Source organism: Pelophylax lessonae (assembly GCF_965119305.1).
Source record: "Pelophylax lessonae genome assembly, chromosome: 6".
NCBI lineage: Eukaryota > Metazoa > Chordata > Amphibia > Anura > Ranidae > Pelophylax > Pelophylax lessonae.
In genome coordinates, this window is record NC_138773.1 from 67,663,741 (window position 1) to 67,686,027 (window position 22,287).

Sequence of the window (22,287 nt, forward strand, 5' to 3'; positions counted from 1 at the left end):
GACACTTAGTGCTCTGGATTGAGACAAGTACACATATAGAGGGATATGCTTTGTTCATATTTTATGTCTGAGGTTTACAACCACTTTAAATGCTAAGTCTAGGGTTAGAGGAAGAGGATGTATCACTTACCTAATATCTCACTCTCTCCTCTGCTCTAGGGTATTGGCAGGCGCTCAGCCTCCATCACAAACAAGGCAGAACTATTGGTCCTGCTTTGTAGTTGATGAGACCGCTGGCCAGAGGGCCTTAACGAGGAGGCGGCGAAAGAGCGGTTGCACAGATAGAGACAGCCTGTCTAAATGAAGAGTAAGGCAAGTGTTATACATCATTCTTCTACCCCTAGACTTAACCAGCACTTACCTCTTGCAGTGTGATAGGCCCCACTGCAAGGGTATTTTTTCCTTGTGTCTGAGTTGAGCTTTTACGGTTTTATGGCTGAACTATAAACATAACAAAATGGGTCAAGGTATAGACACCGAGACCCTAAAAGGCTCCTGTGGCTTAAACCATATATCCACTCCAAATAAAAAATCATATATGTCCTTTATTTTACAAAAACCACAAATACAACAATTCTTCACAAATAAAATTGAATCCTAAAACCCTTCACCATTACCAATAATGAGACAATGTCTTGGTCACAAAGATTGTCCGGATGTCACAGTGGTCACTAGGTATGAGAATCACAACCTAGGGCTTTAATTTAATTTGTGATTCATTTTTATATTTGTGCAAAGGACATTTTATAAAAAATAAATAATATTTTGAGCCACAGGAGCCCCTCTAGGCATCTATGCCTTGACTCATTCTTTTTTTATAGGTATATATGACCATAGGGGCTATGCAAGGGGTAAAAAGCACACTTTGTCCCTTCTTTGTAGGAGCTGTAGAAGCTGAGATGTAGTATGTAACAGCAAGCACACCTCAAACTCTGTCCACTGATTTGCAAACAATATTTTAAATCAGAAACAAAGTTTATTGAACAAAACAGAAAATTCACAGGCTTCACACAACAAGCTCTCTTGCAAAGAGAGCATAAGCACTAAGCAGTCAAATATAAGAAACATAACATCCCCAGAAGAATGCATTCCCATCAAAACAGAGCACAGCTATGCACCCAGGCATGGTTACACAATAGAGCATACAATACCCTCCCCACATCCACAATCGAAACACAAAGGGCACTATTGCAATAAGCGATCCATGATGAGATCAGCAGGGGCCAGGCCCGGTTGTGCCAACCACCCAGCCCAGATTTTGTCATACCGTAGCGGGACACCTCTATGCTGATAAATTAGGCGTTCATATCGTAGAGTAGTGCCAACTGCCCTCACCCACATCTCCAGCGAGGGAGGGGACGGAGACGTCCAGTGCTGCAAAATAAGTTTCCGGGCCTGAAAAAAAGACCTTGACAACGCTAATCGCACGTTGACATCAGGCGAGTAGTCCTCCACCATGCCAAGGAGGCACGGCTTCGGATCCACCGGCACAGATAAGGAAAATGCAGCGTTAACAGTCTGGACCACCGCCGTCCAATACCTATGGAGCTTGGGGCAACGCCACAGAAGGTGAATGAGGTCTCCACAATCCCTACTACACCTGGTGCACAAGGAGTCAGTTCTAAGACCCATCCTATAAAGGCGGAGGGGGGTGCGGTGCACCCGGAGGAGTATGTAAAGTTGGGAGAGTCGCTGCGCAACACTAAGGGAGCATGTACGCACCGACTCCAAGGCCTCATCCCACTGATTATCGCTGATATCTCCAACATCCGCCTCCCAATGAGATTTAGCAGGGCTAGGAAATTTCTCCAAGTAGTCAGTCAGCAACATAGAATAGCATTCCGAAATAAACCCTTTAGTCGTAATGCAGCGCCTCATCATAGTAAAAACTGTAGTCGGGGACAGTTCCGGGCACAGCAAGGAAGGCTGAGCTTGGACTGCATGCCTCAGCTGTAAATATGAAAACAGAATGCTCGGAGGTAAGTCATAGTCTGCACTAAGCTGGGCAAAGTCCAGCAAGCGTCCCCGGAGGAACACCTGCACATGGCAGCTTGGCCAGCTCTGGATAGGTCAAGTTGTCCCAAAGTAAACTATATTCAGTAAAGCCAGTAGCCCCCTGCAACTGTTTTGCCTTCGTCCATATTTTGTGCATTAATCTATAGGTGGGAAATAGTTTGTTAGATTTCAGGAAGAGCTGTGACTCTAGGGCTTCCGGAACCCCACGCGCTGCAACCTCATGGAGCACAACCCGAACCGTTAAGTCCCCATCACCTTGGTCCCTCCCACGGAGGGCCCGCACTAAATGCTGCAACTGCGCTGCCAAATAATAGATCCAAGGGTTGGGAAAGGCCAGGCCCCCCCTATCCTTGGGCCTGTACAGTTGTTCAAGGCGTATTCTGGCGACACCCGACCTCCACAACAAGGAGACAACAAGGAGCGGAAGATGAAGTTCACCAAACGGAACAGCCTCAAAGGGATAACTACCGGGGAATTATGGAGGAAATACAAAAGTTGGGGCATTAAGATCATCTTCACCAGATTAGCTCTACCAGCCACCGAAAGCCAGAGTTTGGACCAAATGGCCACCCTGTCCCTGAATCTCGTCAAAAGTGGGAAGAGATTCAGGCGACAATAATCGGTGATGACAGCAGAGATCACCACCCCCAAGTATTTAAACTGCTGCACTACCTGCACCGGACAAAAATTAGGCAACTGGGGATCCACCCCCTGGTCCAGCGGCAACAAGGCCGACTTGGACCAGTTGATGGTCAGACCCGAGAAGCCGCCAAACTCTATAATGATGCGCATCACCGCTCGAAGGGACGGTCCCGTGTCACCCAGGAGCAGCAACATGTCATCAGCATACAAAAGTATCTTTTCCTGCAGATTGTAAGCTCTAACGAGCAGGGCCCTCTGATTCCTTTTGTTCCAAATTGTAGTGTAACTGTAATGTCTGCCCTCATTTTGTTAAGCGCTGCGCAAACTGTTGGCGCTATATAAATCCTGTATAATAATAATAATAATAATGTGTGTGACAGCCAGGGACTGTGGGCGCCTCTGTTTTGTGGACGGGGACGAATGACATCATGTTGACTCAGCACTTCATTGGCTGGAAGCACCTGTCTGTCCTGTGTGAGGCCTGCACAGTGAGTGACAGGCAGTCGATGGAGTCTTGGAGGATCGCGGTGCCGCGATAGCCGCGGCCGCCGCCGTGCCCTGCAAAACATGAATGATCCATCCATCCCGGCCAGCGGGCCGTGTTCAGGACCCTGGCGGGCCGGATGCGGCCCGCGGGCCATAGTTTGAGGACCCCTGCTCTAGAGGAATAGTGCTCGGTATAAAAGCAAACCATCTCTGCCATAACCTGCTCCGAAGAGTTAACCAGGGTGCCCGAAGGCAATTTAAGGGCCCCTATAGCAGGAACCGCAGGACGCACATTTACAAGTTTTGCCAGGAGACGGCCAGTCTGTTCCCCCTCTTCATAAAAAGTGACTTTGGAAAAAATGCTTGCGCTCCGCCCTATGTGAGATAAAACTAGTCAGCGCATCCTGGGCAGACAACCAAGCTGCCCGGGACGCCTCAGTTGGTTGGCCAATATACTCCTCCTCCCGATCCCTCACATGCGCAGTCAGGTGAGCCTCCCATTCTCTAGTAGAAGATTTAACCTTGTTAATGACATCGATAAACACCCCCCTCAGATAGCACTTAAACGCGTCCCATTGAACCAACACATCAGGGTACAGATCATTATCCAAAAGAAGCGGAACATAGCTCTAGGTAAATCACTATCAGGGGGAAAAAGTTTTAACCAGGAGGCATTGAGACGCCAAGGGACCCGAGACAGGGACGACTGAGGTCTCAACTCCAGCCAGCATATCAGGGGGGAATGGTCAGAAACACCCCTATGGGGCATACTGTATTTTAGATACCGTTGCCAAGGACAAAGGAATACCCACACACAAATCAATGCGGGACAAAGACCCATGCGTTTTAGAGTAACATGAAAACTGGGTAGCAGCAGGGTGCCGGATCCGCCACATATCCACCCAAGACATTTCTCCAAGAAAACGGGCCAATGGGGTACCACGGGTACCCGGCCCTACACTAGGAGGTGGGTGTCTATCTTTGGAAGGATCCAGCACCCCATTGAAGTCCCCCAGCACATAAAACGCACGGGGCTTGTCCAAAGTAAATCTCACCAGCTCCCTCAGCACATGAAGCGAAAAGGGAGGCGGGACATAAACCACAGCAATAACACAGGTACGGGAACATAGGGTACAGTACAAGAATATAAATCTACCCTCCGAGTCACACAGTTTGGAGATTTCCTGGTAGTCCACTGATCTATGAACCAAAATACACACCCCCCTAGAAAAGGAGGTATGCATGGAATGGTAGATCTGTTGGGCCCAAGCATACCGTACACAGCCGACCGTGTCCACAGTGAGATGCCTCTCCTGAAGGCCAACAATCGCCGGGTGATACTTGCGCAGAACAGAGCTCACCATAGCCCTCTTGAGGGGATCTCCCAAGCCCCGGACATTCCAGGACACTAGAGGAACACTAGACATATTCCATAGAGTGCATAAGTACAGAGTAAGGAAAACAATAAAAAAAAAAAAAAAGGCAGCAAGCACGGGTGCAGCGGGACCCAGCACCCCGGGTCTCTCGCAGAACAGGAAGCAGTCTCCCTCCAGAAGATGCCAGCAGAAAAACAAAAAGCGAAGCCTGTGTGAAAAATAAGGGTAGAAACTTGTCCCAGAGTCCAGACATCCGGGACCAGAAAAAAAACAAAAGAAAAACAAAACGGTGCCAACATGGCACAGGAGTTATCCACGGAGTAGGCAACGTGCAGACACACTCCGTCAGACGGAGGAGTGGGAGATGGAGTGCCAGCTTGCATGGAACAACACAGGCATGCTCACAGCAGCGCTGTTCCTGCGCTACTCACACGTCCAATCTGTTTATCAGCTGAGAGTGGAAGTAGTGTCAGAACGAGGGCCCTACTTCCAACTGTACGCAGACTGTGGCATGGGGTTTTCATAGGGAATAGTAAGTTAAAATTATTCACAAAAGCCTTGTCCTGACATCTCAATAGTTTCCAGCTTGTAAATCATGGGTGCGCAACCTGTTGCCCTCCAGCTGTTGCAGAACTACAAGTTCCATGAGGCATTGCAAGGCTGACAGTTACAAGCATGATTCCCATAGGCTAAGGCATGATGGGACTTGTAGTTCTGCAACAGCTGGAAGTCCACAGGTTGAGCAAACAGACATGGCATGTGTGAACAGGACAGGACAGAAACAGCCCTGCTGTGTTGTTCAGTAATGGTTCAGTAATGACATACCATTTTTTGGTAGGAAATTGGATGGTGCTTGGGGTGCACAGTCACATACTGGGTCTCAGCTTCTACAGCTCCTAAAAAGATGGGACAAAGTGCTATATGAACTTTTTATCCTAAGGGACTGGGACAACAAATATTGGGGACTGGGACAACAAATAATATATGAAATGATAGTTCTTTAGAATAAACACTGACTTAAGAAATGTAGCAGATCTGTGTGTGATTGGCCACAGCCGATCAGCTGACTTCAGCCAAAATGAATGGCTGAAACCAGCTGCCAAACTTGTGCTGTGTCCAATCACTGCACGGGTTGGCAAGAGGCATGCGCATGTGCGCCCTGAACCTGGAAGAAAGGCTGCAAGGTACAAGTACATTGCCTAGCCTGGAGCTGCCACCTGTTTGCAGTACAACTATTGTGGGCAAGTGCCAATTGGTTAAAGTACTCCAGTTTCAGCTTTTTCTGGGGGGAAAAAAATGACTTTTTGCTATGGATAATGCCTTTCATTTTTCACTGCAGTTTCCAAAGGCAGCTCTAGAATGTAGAGAGACCAAGTGGGGAGGCATTTAAATAGAAAAAGATCACCATTGTAAAAAAAAAAAAAGGTTTTATTTTTTTATAAACTTATATACATTTATATACTTTGTTTCCATATCATTTGTGAAAATATACATTTGAAATAATGTTTTTAAACCAGGTATTTACAATACAGTACATGTAAAACAGTAATGCCTTGTCAAAGTCAGCGGTTTGGTCTAGATCTAGAACATTGTCTCTCAACTTTGTAAATACTAGTGTTTATGAAGAACGCACTGGTGTGGGTCACTTTATCTCAGGTACTCCTGGTACATAGACAATAATGAACAGTACCCCCTATTTATGCATAGATCAGTTCTAAGCAATTTGTTATGTTTTTTTAAAACTAAAATATTGAGAGGGAGGGAAAAAAAAATAAAAAATAAAAACTTCACTTCATGCCCTTACCCTAACCAACCCTTGAATTGGCCCAAACACTTATTGTTTACCCCTAGGCTAAATATTCTGTTCGTTTTGGATCAGGAAGGGTTAGTCCCTCTGTTAAGTCTGTATTTTAGACTGTGTCCCCAATGGGGAGATTTATACCTATACTTATATTGGTGTCCACTGTCACCAAGAAGTAAAGAAAAAAGAACACATTCTGAGAGTTGTCTTCAATTCAAAAGGTAAGGGAAAATCTTTCAATGAGGACACTTGTTTCGGGGACAGGGGAATTCCTCTCACCCTGGGAAATTTCTTCTAATTTCCAGTTTTGTCTCCAGGACAGGAAGAGATGAGAAATCTCCGCAACAGAACACAAACAGCAAAAACAAAAATTGACAGGGGTTTTCGCCCTTCCCCTACTCTATTCAAAGCTAAAAACGTTTTGGCTATGAATGCTTGTCAACCCCCCTCCCCCCTTAACTTTCAATTCCAGTTTTGCTGAAGTTGCCAAGCAAAAACATAAAAAATGGTGGATTCAGTCAGCTTGAAGCAGATAGGTTTGAAATTGCCCTGGTTGAACCTGGCAGAAAAATCTGATTACTTTTTTGCAAAGTTGTTTTCACAACTGCAAAAAAAACACAGGACGATGCGACTTACCATAGACAAATTTTATTTGATCCACATAGACAAATGGATACTCACATGCAAGTTACAACATCAAGCAGCACAGATCTGCTCCAGCTGGAATGCAATACAATTCGTACTGGGAACAAATGGATGGATAGCTGATGCATTTCTGGGGTCATACCCTCTTCTTCAGAGCCCTAGGGGGGCATGACCCCCGAAACGGGTCAGTTGTCCAACCATTTGTTCCAAGGACGAATTGTATTGCGTTCCAGCTGGAGCAGATCTGTGTTGCTTGATGTTTAAACTTGCATGCGAGTATCCATTTGTCTATGTGGATCAAATAAAATTTGTCTATGGTAATGCACGAGGTGGTCGCTCCCTCCTGTGTGTTTTTTTGCAGTTGGTTCTAAGAATTTCCAGGTTGGAGGAGGGCTGCATCCTTGATGGACATTTTGGAAAGAAGTGCGATAGAAGAATATCCCTGGGTTTAGCGCTAAAGTGTTTTTGGACGTTTGGTATTTTTTTCACAATTTCATTCTTTCATAAAAAACTGTATGTGACTGATTTCTGGAGGTTGATCAAACTTGTGAGTTGAAGATTGGTTAGTTTCAGGCGATTTCTTGTGATCAATCCTTTGTGTGATTCCCAGTGGTTGAAATTGATTGAAAATCCCCAATTTTATGTCAGTCTGCCATTTATCTCTTATTGTCAACTAAACCCGGAAAATTAACCCCTAAAAATTAACCTTTAATGTGTAACTGCACTTTTGTGCTTGTACTCCAGATCCCTCCATAGATTAAATGAGAGCACCCGTGTGGGTTTCACTAGGAAGCCATTGTGCGATTAATCACTACCACGGCATCCTCTATATTTCCTTAGTACAGGTTTATTTTTAACCCTAAAAACACTTAAAGTGGAATTATAGGCAAAACTTTTTTTTTATTTTGGATAGAGTAAGGGAGGTTTATAATTCTTGTCAGATTTTTGTTTTCGCCTTCTGTGTCCCATTGCAGAGATTTCCCTTCCTGTCTCATAATGGAACAGGAAGTTAGAGGAAATCCCTGCAAATGGGAATTCCTTTGAGGACCCCCAGGTTACCAGAACTAGTGTCCCCACTGGAAAATTTACTCTCTATTACTTTTCTTGCGACAACCCAAAATTTGGGATTTTCTTTTACATTCACTTTCAGTGATAATGGTAAACAGGACAAATAGAGATGGTGACTCTCCCTAATGAGGGCACAGACAACAATAAAAACTCACAGGGGTTCTAATCCCTCTCCTCTCTACCCAAAATAAAAAAAAAAAATAAAAAAAATGTTGCTTTTAATTATACTGTAACTCCCTAAAAAACTGAACCTTACCCAACTTCTAAAACCTTACTAGTATCAATACTTTGTCAAGCCCAGTGGAACAAAATATATTATACAAATACTTGAGAGGAGCCATCCACTTGTAACCTCATGTAGGGACTCAGCTTCTCCATAAGGGCTTTTGGAGAAAAGGCCAAGCTTGCACAGCATACTGCAGCTGTGTTTTTTTTATCTTTATTTGGCAGCAACTTAATAATAGCATCATCCATTTTGATCAATAGCTTAAAGGCTAACTCCACATTTATATAGTTTGTTCTGGTCAAGCTGGCCCAAACAAACTATTCACTGCATTAACAGGTGCACTTGCTGGATGCAATGTATTATATTAATCTAAAATTAGGAAGGGGCAGATATAATCTCGGACTGTTCTGGTCCAATCCAAAACAACTGTATGTAGCCTCAGCTACATACAGTATACAATACTGTGTCCTGGCAATGGGACAAGGACTTCACGTTCCATTCGCAGAACAAAACAAAGTGGGGCTGATTGCTGCTCAGCCGTTCACTGAAGCTTTGCAGTCTATGAATGAATACAAGCCTTCCTCTAATTGGCTGAGCTGGAGATGTGGGTTGATGACCTCACAATCTCTGCCTCCTCCAGACAGAGGAAGCTTTGTATTCGTTCATAGAATACAAAGCTTCCAGTGAATGGCTGAGCAGCACTCAGCCTGACTCTGCCTTTCTCCGGGAGTGGGAATGGGAAGTTCTCATGCTGCTGCTGGAACACAGCACTGTATAAAGCCAAGGCTACATATAGTTTATACAGCTAGGTCCAAACAAACTATTTAAAAAAGGGACATAAAATGTGGTGTTAGGTTTTAAAAACAAAGGATGAAATATGTGAGGTCAAGTCAGCCATTCTGTGAGGCTAGTACATTTTTCTGTTCACAAAAAACTAAATGACACCATTAGAAAAAGGGGAACCGTGTACTATTACCAATTCTTAATGAACAGATTGTCAGCATTCAAATGAAATATCATCATCCACATTAGTATTCTTCTAGTGCAAGTTAGTAAATAATATAATCTGGTTTTCTGCTATGGTAACACTTTCTTTTCAAACTTATAGGAAGGCCAGTGACCACAAAGACCATTTAAATGTTATAAATCACAATCTTCTTCTGTATGACTCTGCAGTCACCTTTCCTTATAAGAGCAGTGTTCTGTATACTCATAGATGCATATGGTTCCATCTTTTCTTCCAGTCAGCAAGCAGTAAGGAATGTGGCTCCATCGTACAAGACACCAGGGTGCGTCTAAACTGGGGGGAAGTGTAACGCGGCAATGGCTTCTGGGTAAATCCCAGAGTGCTATGCTTCCACAGTTCAATACCGCAGCTGCCTTTTGTCTTTTAACATCCCCTTCAAGATATCTGGATTATTATGAAAAAAAAAAAAAAAACGTAATCAATAGGACTACCAGCTGTAGTAACATATGATACAACAAATAGCATTTTTTATTTGCTTAAGGCCTAACTCCATGTTTATTGTCTCTTTAAATAGTTTCTTTGGGTCAGGCTGGCCCAAACCATTTACTTCACCAACAGGAGTGCTTGCTGGGTGCGCTGCATTAAAGAGGATGTTCAGGCTCCTTCAGAAAAAAATTAAAGTCAGCAGCTACAAATACTGTAGCTGCTGACTTTTAATATTAGGACACTTACCTGTCCAAGAATCCAGTGGTGTCTTCACCCCAGACGATTTTTCCATCGGCTTTCAGGTGCTGCCGCCGCTATTGCTTGTTAGGGAACAGGCACTAAAGCCTTGCGACTTAACAGCCGATTCCCTACTGCATATGCAGGAAGCACGCGGCGCTTTGTGAATTGCCCGGCAGCGGGGGAAGGAGGAGGGGGGCCAAACTTCCGGGTGATCTCGCCACAGTGGGAGCGGGTACCTGTCAAAACAAGGTACCTGCTCCCCCCGCCCCCCGAAAGGTGCCAACTGTGGCACCGGAGGGGGGGAGGAGGCAGATAAGCGGATTGTCCCCTTTTGGGTGGAGCTACGCTTTATTTATACCTAGCCTCACCTATATAGAGTATACAGCGCTGTGTTATGACAATGAGATGGGAACTTCCCATCCCACTCCCAGAACAAAATCAAGAACGGCTGTGCCCTGCTTCGCGATTCACGGGAAGCTTTGTATTCTATGAATGAATACACATCTTCCTCTGATTGGCTGAGGCAGATTTTGTGACATCATCCGGCTATCTCTCAGCCTCAGTCAGAGGAACTTTGTATTCATTCATAGAATACAAAGCTTCCCATGAATAGCTGAGCAGCGCTCGGCCCGACTCCATTTTATTATGGGATTGGGACAGGAAGTTCTGGTCTCGCCGCTAGAACACAGAGCTGCATACTGTACATAGCTGAAGGTACGTACACAGTTAATACAAGCGCCCTCAGCAAGCGCACCTGTTAGAGCAGTGAATAGCTTGCTTGGGCCAGCCTGCCCCAAACAATACATTTAAAAGGGACATTACCCCTTTTGCTGCCAGAGCTATTTTTGCATTTTATAGCATACATGTTTACAAAATTATTTTAGCCCTGAAGGTTATGTAAAACCCCAAAACATTATTATTTTTTAAATAGCAGACATTCTAGAGTATAAAATAGTGGTAGTTCCAATTTTTTATGTTATTAGAGCAAAGGTCTAGGAAATGCAACATTTCAGTAGATAAAGTACACGAAAATGTATCTTTTTTGGTAAAACATAGAATATGAGGTTACACTGAGTACATAGATACCCAACATCTCAAACCTTAAAATTGCATGCGCCTGTGAAACGGTGCAACCCAATATTTTCCATAGGCAATGCTTTAAAATCCCCTACAGGTCATAAGTTTAGCGTTACACAAGAGCTTTGGTGTTAAAATTATTGTTCTCACTCTGGCATTCGTGGGATGTGTATTGCAATCAATGTTTTTTTGCTTAGGTGCTCCTGACACGTGCATTTACGTTCATATGTGTGGGGATGGAGCTCAACATTTTTTTGGGAGGGCATTTTATGTGCTTTGGTGTAACTATATTTTTTTTACAACTTTGATTTTTTTTTTTTTTTACTGTACAAGAAAGTCCTCTTTAATGAGACACTAGGTGTCTAAGAGAACCCTGATGTCTCACCTGTCCTCCAATGATTCTAATACAGTGCAGATCTCAGAGAAAGTGAAAGGGGGACGCGGAAGTGACGTCACATATGTCACTTCCAGGTTAGCAAGGAGAAGGGAAGGAGAGTGGATGTATGTCCGCTTGCCTTCTTCCCCTCTATTAGGTGGATCCCACCATACCGGTCCTGGGCCCTCAGATGGCCAAGCAGAGCCTGAGATACGTGGCGTGGGCACGGGTGCAGGGGGGGGGGGTCTGTTTGGAAGAGACTGGGCGGTTGCCCAGCTGCCGGACTGCTTCCATGTGATTGATACCTGGCAGTTGGCTTGTTAGGTATACACAAACACTCCTGGAGGCTGCAGCTACCCGGAGTGTGTGTAAAACCACCTGCTGTTAGGTCTGTAAGATGTGCGGACTTCGCAGTAAAAGGGTTAAAGTGGAGTTAGGCTTGAACTAGTGCCTATTTATTCTCTTGAAAATAACCCCCTTACCTTCTACTTGGTTTGTCCGGAATTACATAAGACATAATGAGAGTGCTAGCCCCTCCTCGCGGATTGGCGGCAATCAGCTTGAATATACAACCTCCTACATCCTCACAAGGTTTGCTGAACGGACTTGCGACAACCAAAAACAACAAACCCTGACAAAGAAGACGTACACAAAGTCAGCTTCAGAAACAAAGGGCACACGTTGACAGTTGTGTTAAATAATCATTATTGGAGAGAAAAATAGAAAAAAAAGGTGGCTCACAGAATCAGAGGTTGCGCTGAGACAGGTGAGGTCAGAGAAGTGGTCACCCACATAGATCGTACTCAAGAGGTGTCCAGAGACAGCATTCCTACAACACAAAATAGCCAACGCTGAAACATTGAACGACTAAGCAAGTCACCCCTTTTAGTAAAGCAAGAATCGTTCTAGGGTAATGATCTGCAATCATGAAAATATTTAAGTTTCTACAGCATTAAAACAACGAAGGAAGACTCCTGGTTGGTTGTTGCTGGTGGCTGCACGTTGCTCTTAGTCCAAATAAGCAATATAAATGGACTTCAAATGTTCATTATACATGGCGGCATTCTACATCTAAGGACTTACGCTACATCAGCATCCTGATACCCCACTCTCTTCCCCAAAAAATATGGGTTGCTCTATTAACAGCTTGTGCCCTTAATGCTCTCTTACCTCCCTATTGGTCCGTGAAGCTGACCAGCATATTTTGTGGTCAATAGGAAGGCAAGGGGAGTGGGGAGGCACAGGCCACAGCACAACGGATTTATTCTGGCTTTTCTGTTTCAAATTGTTTTTTTTTTATTAATTATTTTGAAAGAGAAAAGATTACTTAGCGGAGCAGCGAACAATCCTTGCATGCTCCATACATGTAAAAAAAGTGATACAGGTTGGGCTTTCCATGATGCCCCATGTAATCTGGCTTTTCTGAACAGCAGGTTTCTTTGCAGATAAACTAACTGTGTATGGGAACCTGAAGTTACTTGTATTACAGTCAAGTATCTGTATACTTATCTTTTTTGAGTCTGGTCCAATCACGTGATCCTTTAGCTCCATCTCCAGAGAGTGTTGAACCCCAACTTGGAATTCTGGGAGCCACGACGTCACCCATATGCCCCCATGGCCCAGCCATTGTTGGCGCAAACCTCCTCTCACCTGCAGCTGCTGCTCACTGACAAGGGGAGATGGAGCTGCAGGATCACATGACTGAACCAGAGTGGAATAAAAAAAGGTAAGCATAAAAAAAAAGTCCTCTTTACATAGAGTATGCAGGATAGGTAGGAGGAAAGGGAAGGAACATTTTTTAAAATAGTGCTAGGATTAAATACCAATAAGGTAAACTCATTTATTAATGCAGGTGGTCTGAGGGCACTGCAGATGTCTTGCTGATATGAAGACTTACCAAAAAGTAAGGGAAACACTATTGTAAGATACCAGTAAAAGAAGAAAGGTTGGGCTTACCAGACAACCACATAAGTATCCATGGTGGATCCAACCAAAGCATCCCTCTCTCCATCCACTTCACAGAAGGCCAGAACACTGTCTCTGGGGGGCACCAATGAAAGGGGTTCCATTGTACTGCAGAAAGACAAGTCCATACAGAATGTATTACAACACAGGAACATGTACTTAAACAGCTAATACATGCTTAAACAGTGCACAAACTGCGTGTGGGGGGGGGGGGGGGGTCTCAGGGATCCAAAGAATATGTTATCAAACTATCAAACCAGAAGTATGTACTGGCAAAACTGTCTTTTCCTCCTCTACAAAATGTGTGAGATTCATTTTAAATTAAAGCAGATCTAAATGCAAAACTTTTATTTTTGTTTTGGATAGAGTAAGTAAGTGAGGGGTATAACTCCTGTCAGTATTTGCATTCTGTGTCCCATTGGGGAAATTTCCCACTCACTTCCTGTCCCATAGCCAAAGCAGGAAGTGAGAGAACACCCCTCAATGTATGAAAATTCCTGGTTGTCACTAGAATTAGTGTCCCCATTGGAATATTTTCCCTCTATTACTGTTCTGGACACAACACAAATTTGGGTTGTGAAGGTTAAATGTTTTTTTTTACCTTAATGAATTCTCTGCATGAAGGTAAAAACCTTTAATGTGCAGCTCCCCCCTCACCCTCTCATATACTTACCTGAGCCCAATGTCAATCCAGTGCTGTGCCTAATTGCAGTGAAGATAAAGTCAATTGCGCTCACCAGATGGATGGGACCCAGATACCATATAGCATAAGGGTCAAACAGGCTAATAGGAATGTTAGTAGAATGTCCCAGCTGGATTCACCGACCTCAATGGATTCCATATGGATCAGCAACGAGTATGGACACCCCAGAGCTCAACTCCAACACGGTTGTAGATAAAACCAAAAAGGGGGACAGACATAGTGTAATACTGCTGGGTGCAATTTATTAAAAATAAAGCCGATACACTTACAAACATCCATAAGTGATATGCATGTCAGGTATACATAGCAGGGCTGACTATGGTCCTCAACGCGTTTCAGCATAGATGCCTCTCTCAAAAGATGCCTTTCTCATCTTTTGAGAAAGGCATCTATGCTAAAACGCGTTAAGAGGACCATAGTCAGCCCTGCTATGTATACCTGACATGCATATCACTTATGGATGTTTGTAAGTGTATCGGCTTTATTTTTAATAAATTGCACCCAGCAGTATTACACTATGTCTGTCCCCCTTTTTGGTTTTATCTACAACCGTGTTGGAGTTGAGCTCTGGGGTGTCCATACTCGTTGCTGATCCATATGGAATCCATTGAGGTCGGTGAATCCAGCTGGGACATTCTACTAACATTCCTAATAGCCTGTTTGACCCTTATGCTATATGGTATCTGGGTCCCATCCATCTGGTGAGCGCAATTCACTTTATCTTCACTGGTGTTGGGATTTGCTGCACATTAAGATCACAATATTCTTTGTTGGACCCATTTCATCATAATCATTCACTTGGGATTTTTTGATGGACTTTTTATGTTTGGACTCTCATGTATTATTTGTTTATACATATTAACCAATATCAGCGCTGCACATTTCTTTCCATTTGTTGTATTATTGGTCACTTTTTTGTCTAGTGATTGGTGCTAGCTGCTTTTTCACTCATTAGTTAGCGCAGTAATCTTTTTGTTTCCTCATTTACTGTGCCTAATTGCAGCAGCGCTGCTCTCGCTGATCACCATTGAGGTATTTGTAAATCACTATCATGTCACCTCTCAGGCATCTCTTCTACAGGGAGAATAAATCAAGAGCTTGCAAACGCTCCTCAAAATTAAGGCCCTCCAATCCCCTAATCAGTTTAGTTGCCCTTCTCTGGACTCTCTCCAGTTCCAACACATCCTTTCTGGGGATTGGCGACCAGAACTGGACAGAATACTCCAGATGTGGCCGGCCCATGGCTTTATAAAGTGGTAGGATTATAGCTTTATCTCTGGAATAAATCCCCTTCCTTATGCATGCTAATATTCTGCCAGCTTTGGCAGCTGCAGCTTGACATTGCATGCTATTGCTTAGTCTATCTTCTACTAAGACTCCCAGATCTTTCTCCATTCTTGATTCCCCAAGAGGTTCGCCCCCTAAAGTGTATTTTGCGTTTATGTTTTTAGTCCCCGAGTGCAATACCTTACATTTCTCCACATTAAACCTCATATGCCATGTAGCTGTCCACTCTGTTATTTTGTTCAGGTCATTCTGTAAGATTTCTATATCATGATGAGAAGTTATTGCTCTGCCTATTTTTGCGCCATCCGCAGAAATTGAGATTGAGCGAATGTTATTTATGAATAAATTGAACAAAACTGGTCCCAAGACTGAGCCTTGGGGACCCCACTTACCACTCCAGACCAGTCTGAGTATGCGTTATTTATCACCACCCTTTGGACACGCCCCTTTAACCAGTTTTCTATCCAAGAACAAACCTTGTGGTCGATGCCTGCAGACCTTAGTTTGTAGATTAAGTGTTTGTGGGAAACTGTATTGAATGCCTTAGCAAAATCCAGATATACCAAATCCACAGGTCTCCCCCTATCTAGCTCACAGCTCACCTCCACGTAAAATGGACAAGAACGTCCTTTTGAAAACCTGTGCTTATTACTACTGATGATACTGTAGTCTTTAGAAAATTCTTGAATGTAGTCCCTTATCATCCCTTCCAGTAATTGACATACTATTGACGCCAGGCTGACCAGCCTATAATTTCCCAGGATATGCCTCTGCCCTTTTTTGAATATTGGTATCACATTGGCTTTCCTCCAGACAGTGGTACAGCTCCTGTCAAAATACTATCTGCAAAGATCAGGAACAGCAGTCTAGATATAACTTTACTGAGTTCTTGGAGTACTCTCGGGTGCACACCATCCGGGCGTGGTGATTTATTTGTGTTAATGTTATCAAGCCTTTCCATGATTTCACCCTCTGTTAGCCATAGCGGCAAGTCCTGTGATGTGCTGCTAACCATACAGTCATGGTCAGTATACCCCTCCTTTTGCTGTGTAAAGACTGAGGAAAAGAAAGCATTTAGCACAGTTGCCTTCTCTGTGTCCTCTGTAACCATCCTCCCATCATCGTTCATTATGTGTGCAACATGCTCTGACCTCGCTTTTTTGCAATTAATATATTTAAAGAATTTCTTAGGGTTCTTTTTAGGCCTCATGTACACTGCACCTTGTAAACGGACGTTTTCGAGCAGTTGGGTGTTTTTTTCAGAAGCCCCTGAACCCACCTCAATGTTATCTTATCTGTCCAGGTACACTGGGTCGTTTACAGTCATTTAGAGGCAGTTGCGTTCAGTGTTGATTTTTGGAAAGCAATTATTTGCGTTCAGAACGTGTGTTTACCGGCGATTCAAACGCAAAAACGCGGCCGAACGCGATCACCCGCGTTTAGCGCTCGCGTTTTTCCATTTTAAAGGGGAATGATTTTTTGACGTCTAGAAACGGTTCTGAGTGCAAACGCCTGCTAAACGCCCGCTAAATGTGGCTGCAAACGTGACAAAACGGACGTTTTAAACGTCCTTTAAATTCCAGCGTTCAAGGGACTTTTTAAAACGTCCCGTGTACATGTAGCTTTCCTCTGCTATTTGCAGACTTGTATAAAGTACTCGAAATTTCTACTTGAGTAAAAGTACAAGTGCTCGATCAAAAAGTGACTTGAGTAGAAGTGGAAGTGCTCGCAGAAAAAGTTACTTAAGTAGAAGTACTAAAGTATTCAACATTTTTTTTACTTAAGTATTGCAAGTATTTTTTTCAAAAAATTTGCTACTTAAGTACTAAAAGTAAAAAGTACCAGTAGTTTTGAAAAAAAATTTCTACTCAAGTACTGAAAGTAGAAGTACAAGTAATGTGTTATGTAGTTATTAAAGAAAGAAGTCAAAAGTTTGAACATCATATTGGTTTTTATTATTTCAAATGATTTATTCAAATGATTAACCTGTGTTTGTTAGTAGTTTCTTGATGCACTTTAAGCGCTGTAGCACCATTTATTTGTTTGTTTCATATTTTCTTTTTATTGGAAAGATTTGGTATAGCAGCTTTTATTATACACAGCCTTTATTTTCGTATGCGCTGATTTACAAATGACATTATACACATTTTTTTGAGCTTTATGCAACCTGCCATCTACTGTTCTGGCAGTGGTAATTTTTTTAAAAGTAACGAGTAACTATGCAGCACAAAAAAAAAATACTTGAGTAGAAGTATCGAAATCATCGAAAAAATGTAGTGAAGTAAAAGTAGAAGTAGGAGAAAAAAATTCTACTCTAGGAAAGTACAGATGCCGCATTTCGGTACTTAAGTATAGTACTTAAGTAGTTCTACTTCGTTACTATACATCTCTGGCTATTTGTCTCTCGAAGTCAATTTTAGCCTTCTTGATTTCGTTTTTACATTTCTTATTAGATTCCTTGTATTTGTGTGGAATGTGTCAGATTTGGCTTTCTGTTTCTCCATTTTGTTGTGTCATACCAATACAAACAAAACAAATAAGAAGGAGAAAGCCTAAACATTTATAACTGCAACAATTTTCTGGGTGAAGGAGTGAATTATCCGACAGAAGAGGTGCCAATATTTTTGGCCATGACTGTACATTTCCATCTACTAACATTAGGTGATTTGTAAAGAGTTATGGACCCCTGCATTTTACATTTGTCCTTACCTTCCGCTCTCTGAAAGCTGCTGCATTTCCACCACTTGGCCATGTTGTCCACTGCCACTGCTGACCAGACGGTGCCTCGACAGACCCTGGGCAGTCTTCATGTGCCCACGTTTGACCAGTTGCTTTTCCCAGCCAAGCTTTTCAGGGGGAGAGAATAGAGCCCTGTGCCAAATGAGAAATCAAGACAACAATGGTACACTAGACAAGAAAGATACAATCTGATAATAAGGAGTATAAATGGACCACTTACTCTAACATTCAGGTAAGGTAGTATAATGGGCAAGGACATGCAGTATAATGTTGTGCAAGGTGCATGCATATCGGCGTAACACCACAGGACAGGCATCCAAATGAATGTAAAACTACTTTCAAAGTTATTTCCAAATCTTTCCAGTCACATCCCACACACACTACCTATAACAACTATTGTTATCTGAAAACATGTAAGAGGTTGTCCTTACCAGATCTCCACGATTTCGAGATTTCCTAAAGCAACACAAACAATATCCTTCTCTTGGGATAACGAAAGTATCTGAATAACAGGTATCTAGAATTAAAAAATATGTAGCCAGATTAGGAAAACAAATAAGCCAGGGAATTCCCCTAATTTTGTAGAGATCTCCTCTCGCTTCCTGTTGCATCTATGGGATAGGAGAATAAAGTCTCCCCTATGGGCCACAGACAGCAACAACAAAAAAATCAGATTGAAGGGGATGGTGACCTTTTCTTTGTCTATCTAAAACTGAAAAAGGGCTCTAGTCATATGATAATATAGCACATACACAATAAAGGAAATGTTTACCTTTACAAAAAAAATAATAAATGCACATTTTTTTTTGCAGGTAAAAAAATATACATTTATTATTATTTTTTTTTTTTGTTAGGAGCCTGTAAAGCATTGCGCCCATGATCAGCATATCGTGGGTGTAATGCAACAGTCCTGCAGACTGTCTGTGTATCTGTCTGCCCGTACCTTCGATATGAGCATGCAGTTACACTGTGACAGCGCCTGAGCAATACAGTGGTATTTCATTAAAGCTGAGTTCTGGCCTCAAAATCGACAAAATCGATTTTGGGCTATCTGCTTGCTGAGTGTCACCTGAAAAACAAATGGATAATTACGATTTTTTTTTTGTTTACTTACCTTGTTAATGAAGAAAAATATACTCATCTTTCTTCCACTTCCTCCCTCTGCGGCCCGCGCCGTCACTTCCTGCTTGCATTGATTCCTGGGAGCTGAACATCATCGCTCCCAGGAATCAATGTGCCTGCATTGGCCCCGCTCGTCAGTTCTGGTGCAGGCGCATCATTCTCTGCTAAACAGCTTCTGGGCATGCCCAGAAGCTTTGGAGGGATGACGCGCCTGCACCGGAAGTGACGAGCGGGGCCGATGCAGGCGCATTCTGGGAGAAGAGGACACGGAAGAGGACGCAGAAGAGGACGCGCTGGCTTCAGCTGCCCACATCCGAGATGGCAGCGCTAGAGAAGAAATTTTCAAGGTAAGTATTTCTTCTAAAATGTAAGTGCGACCCGGGACAGTTCAGAGGCTAGCCATTGTGGAATGTACTAGTCCTGACTGTCCCGGGGGTATTTTTATCTAAATTTCACCCCGAGGCCGGAAATCCGCTTTAAGAACTACAAGCCAACAGCCGCAAAGGCTGTTGGACCTTGTAGATTTCACAGAACACTGTGGATGACAAGGCTGGGTGGAACTCTGCATGGTCGGGTTTTTTTCAGATTAAGACAGCAAGCGGGGGGAGAAGGTCCCCTAGTAGCTGTCAAAACGAGGGATTGGGGGCCAGTGCATTTGTATCATGTTACACCCTGAATATGTGTGTAACATGTTACAAAAGGTGAACTTATCCTTTAAACACCTGGTAAATGAAACGTATGGTTATCAATGACTTACCTCTGTAAAGCTCCAAGTGTGAGCACAGTCCCAATTGCCTTCTGTCTGGGGTCTCCAAAGGCAAACAGAAGATTCACTCGCTGCTACAATGCAGAGTTCTGGCTTTCCAGAGAATTCCCACCAAACAGGGCACAGATCTACTACACAACCACCACTACAGCTGTCCTGAAAACACAACACAGAGCTTTGCATTAAAGCTTGATTCCAAAAACAGCTAAATACGTTTCTTAAATAAATATATGATATGCTTACTGTTTTACCTACTAAAGGATTTGTCTTTTGGCCTGCTATTTAGTATCTATCTTACCAAAAGGAGCAGAAGGCACTCTGCTACTTTCTGGTTGCTACTACATCTTCTAGAGCTCTCTCCTCACTGGACAGAGATGAAGATTCTTATTCTATATCCAATGTATCTGATGAACAGGCTGGAGAAGGAAAGGTAAAAACAGGCAACTGATGTGCAAAACCAGAAAGATGAATTGCTTAATTAGAAGCTACAGGTGTCGCCAATCTGGCTGTGCAGTGTGGAAAATGAGCGCAAAACACAATATCAGCTGCATAGAAAGCCAAATTCTTTGGTGGGTAAAACAGTAAACATACCTCTATTCTAATTGTGTTAGGTTTCAATATAATCTCCATAGTATATTACTTATACTAATAGATACTATACATAAACTGTCCTATTGAACATAATTTAAAGTTAATTCAATTGGTTACTAAGTCACATTTTTTTCTAAAATAATAAACATGTTACACTTACCAGCTCTGTGCAATGGTATTGCACAGGTAATGCAGTTTCTACCAGTTTCAAGAGTGCATTTCACTTTTTGGCCGAAGTTGCCCTTTTAATATAGTCCTAACCAACGGTGTGATCCTGGTGGCTAATAGAATTGGCTGTAATAGGCCAACAAAACTTTTGGTGTGCCAAGCTGGGATAGGATTTCCAGCATACTAACCTTTACTTCTGCAAGCAGATGTAGGTGACCCCCTGATCCAGTCTCTTCTTCTGTATCTTCATTATCAGCTATTTCCAATATAACCTGGGGGGAACACAGAGTAACATCCACCAATAACTAAAGTGGTTACAGTTTCTGACAAGATTTGTAAATCTATTCATATATACAGTGGGTACGGAAAGTATTCAGACCCCCTTAAATTTTTCACTCTTTGTTATATTGCAGCCATTTGCTAAAATCATTTAAGTTCATTCTTCTTCCTCATGAATGTACACATAGCACCCCATACGGACAGAAAAACACAGAATTGTTGACATTGTTGCAGATTTATTAAAAAAGAAAAACTGAAATATCACATGGTCCTAAGTATTCAGACCCTTTGCTCAGTATTTAGTAGAAGCCCTTTTGATCTAATACAGCCAGGAGTCTTTTTGGGAAAGATGCAACAAGTCTTTCACACCTGGATTTGGGGATCCTCTGCCATTCCTCCTTGCAGATCCTCTCCAGTTCTGTCAGGTTGGATGGTAAACGTTGGTGGACAGCCATTTTTAGGTCTCTCCAGAGATGCTCAATTGGGTTTAAGTCAGGGCTCTGGCTGGGCCATTCAAGAACAGTCACGGAGTTGTTGTGAAGCCACTCCTTCGTTATTTTAGCTGTGTGCTTAGGGTCATTGTCTTGTTGGAAGGTAAACCTTCAGCCCAGTCTGAGGTCCAGAGCACTCAGGAGAAGGTTTTTTAAATTTAAAAAAGTTTTGACCTTAGACCTGTGTATACTGATGTACTCCATTATCATCCAGTTCAGATCACAGAAAGCTCATATAAGTATATGATACTTATTGATACCTTTGCTATGATACCTTTGATACTGTTGACCAACCCCCTCCTTCTCAAAAAACTCAGTTTGCTCGGTCTGCGTGGCTGTGCTCTCCATTGGTTCGAATCTTACCCATCTTCCCGCACCTTCAGTGTCACTTACAATTCCACTTACTCCCCTGCAACTCTTACTGTTGGGGTCCCCCAAGGTTCTGTCCTTGGACCGCTACTATTCTCAATCTATACCTCCTCCCTGGGTCAGCTAATAGCCTCCCATAGCTTCCACTACCATTTCTATGCTGATGACACCCAAATCTACCTCTCTACCCCTCAGCTCACCCCATCAGTCTCCTCCCGCATCACTGATCTACTAACAGACATATCCGCCTGGATGTCACACCACTTCCTCAAACTGAATCTAAAACTGAGCTCATATTATTTCCTCCTCCACGTGCACCTTCCCCTGAATTCTCAAGATCAATGGAACAACTATTAGTCCTTCCACACATGCCAGGGTGCTAGGGGTAACCCTGGACTCTG

At 43.0% G+C, this 22,287-nt stretch overlaps 1 protein-coding gene across 1 annotated transcript in view; it reads right to left on the bottom strand.

Moving 5' to 3' along the window:
* Positions 1-9,434: 9,434 nt before the first annotated feature.
* PALB2 (partner and localizer of BRCA2) overlaps positions 9,435-22,287 on the bottom strand; it is a 42,601-nt gene continuing 29,748 nt past the window's right edge. Inside the window, exons 7-14 of the mRNA XM_082261852.1 lie at positions 20,936-21,019; positions 19,980-20,144; positions 18,532-18,617; positions 18,071-18,232; positions 13,363-13,479; positions 12,148-12,235; positions 11,889-12,037; positions 9,435-9,671 (exon numbers count right to left, since the gene is read on the bottom strand). Of these exons, the coding sequence (XP_082117978.1) occupies positions 9,437-9,671; positions 11,889-12,037; positions 12,148-12,235; positions 13,363-13,479; positions 18,071-18,232; positions 18,532-18,617; positions 19,980-20,144; positions 20,936-21,019 (1,086 nt within the window). The 3' untranslated portion in view covers positions 9,435-9,436. The remainder of the gene's footprint in view (positions 9,672-11,888; positions 12,038-12,147; positions 12,236-13,362; positions 13,480-18,070; positions 18,233-18,531; positions 18,618-19,979; positions 20,145-20,935; positions 21,020-22,287) is intronic.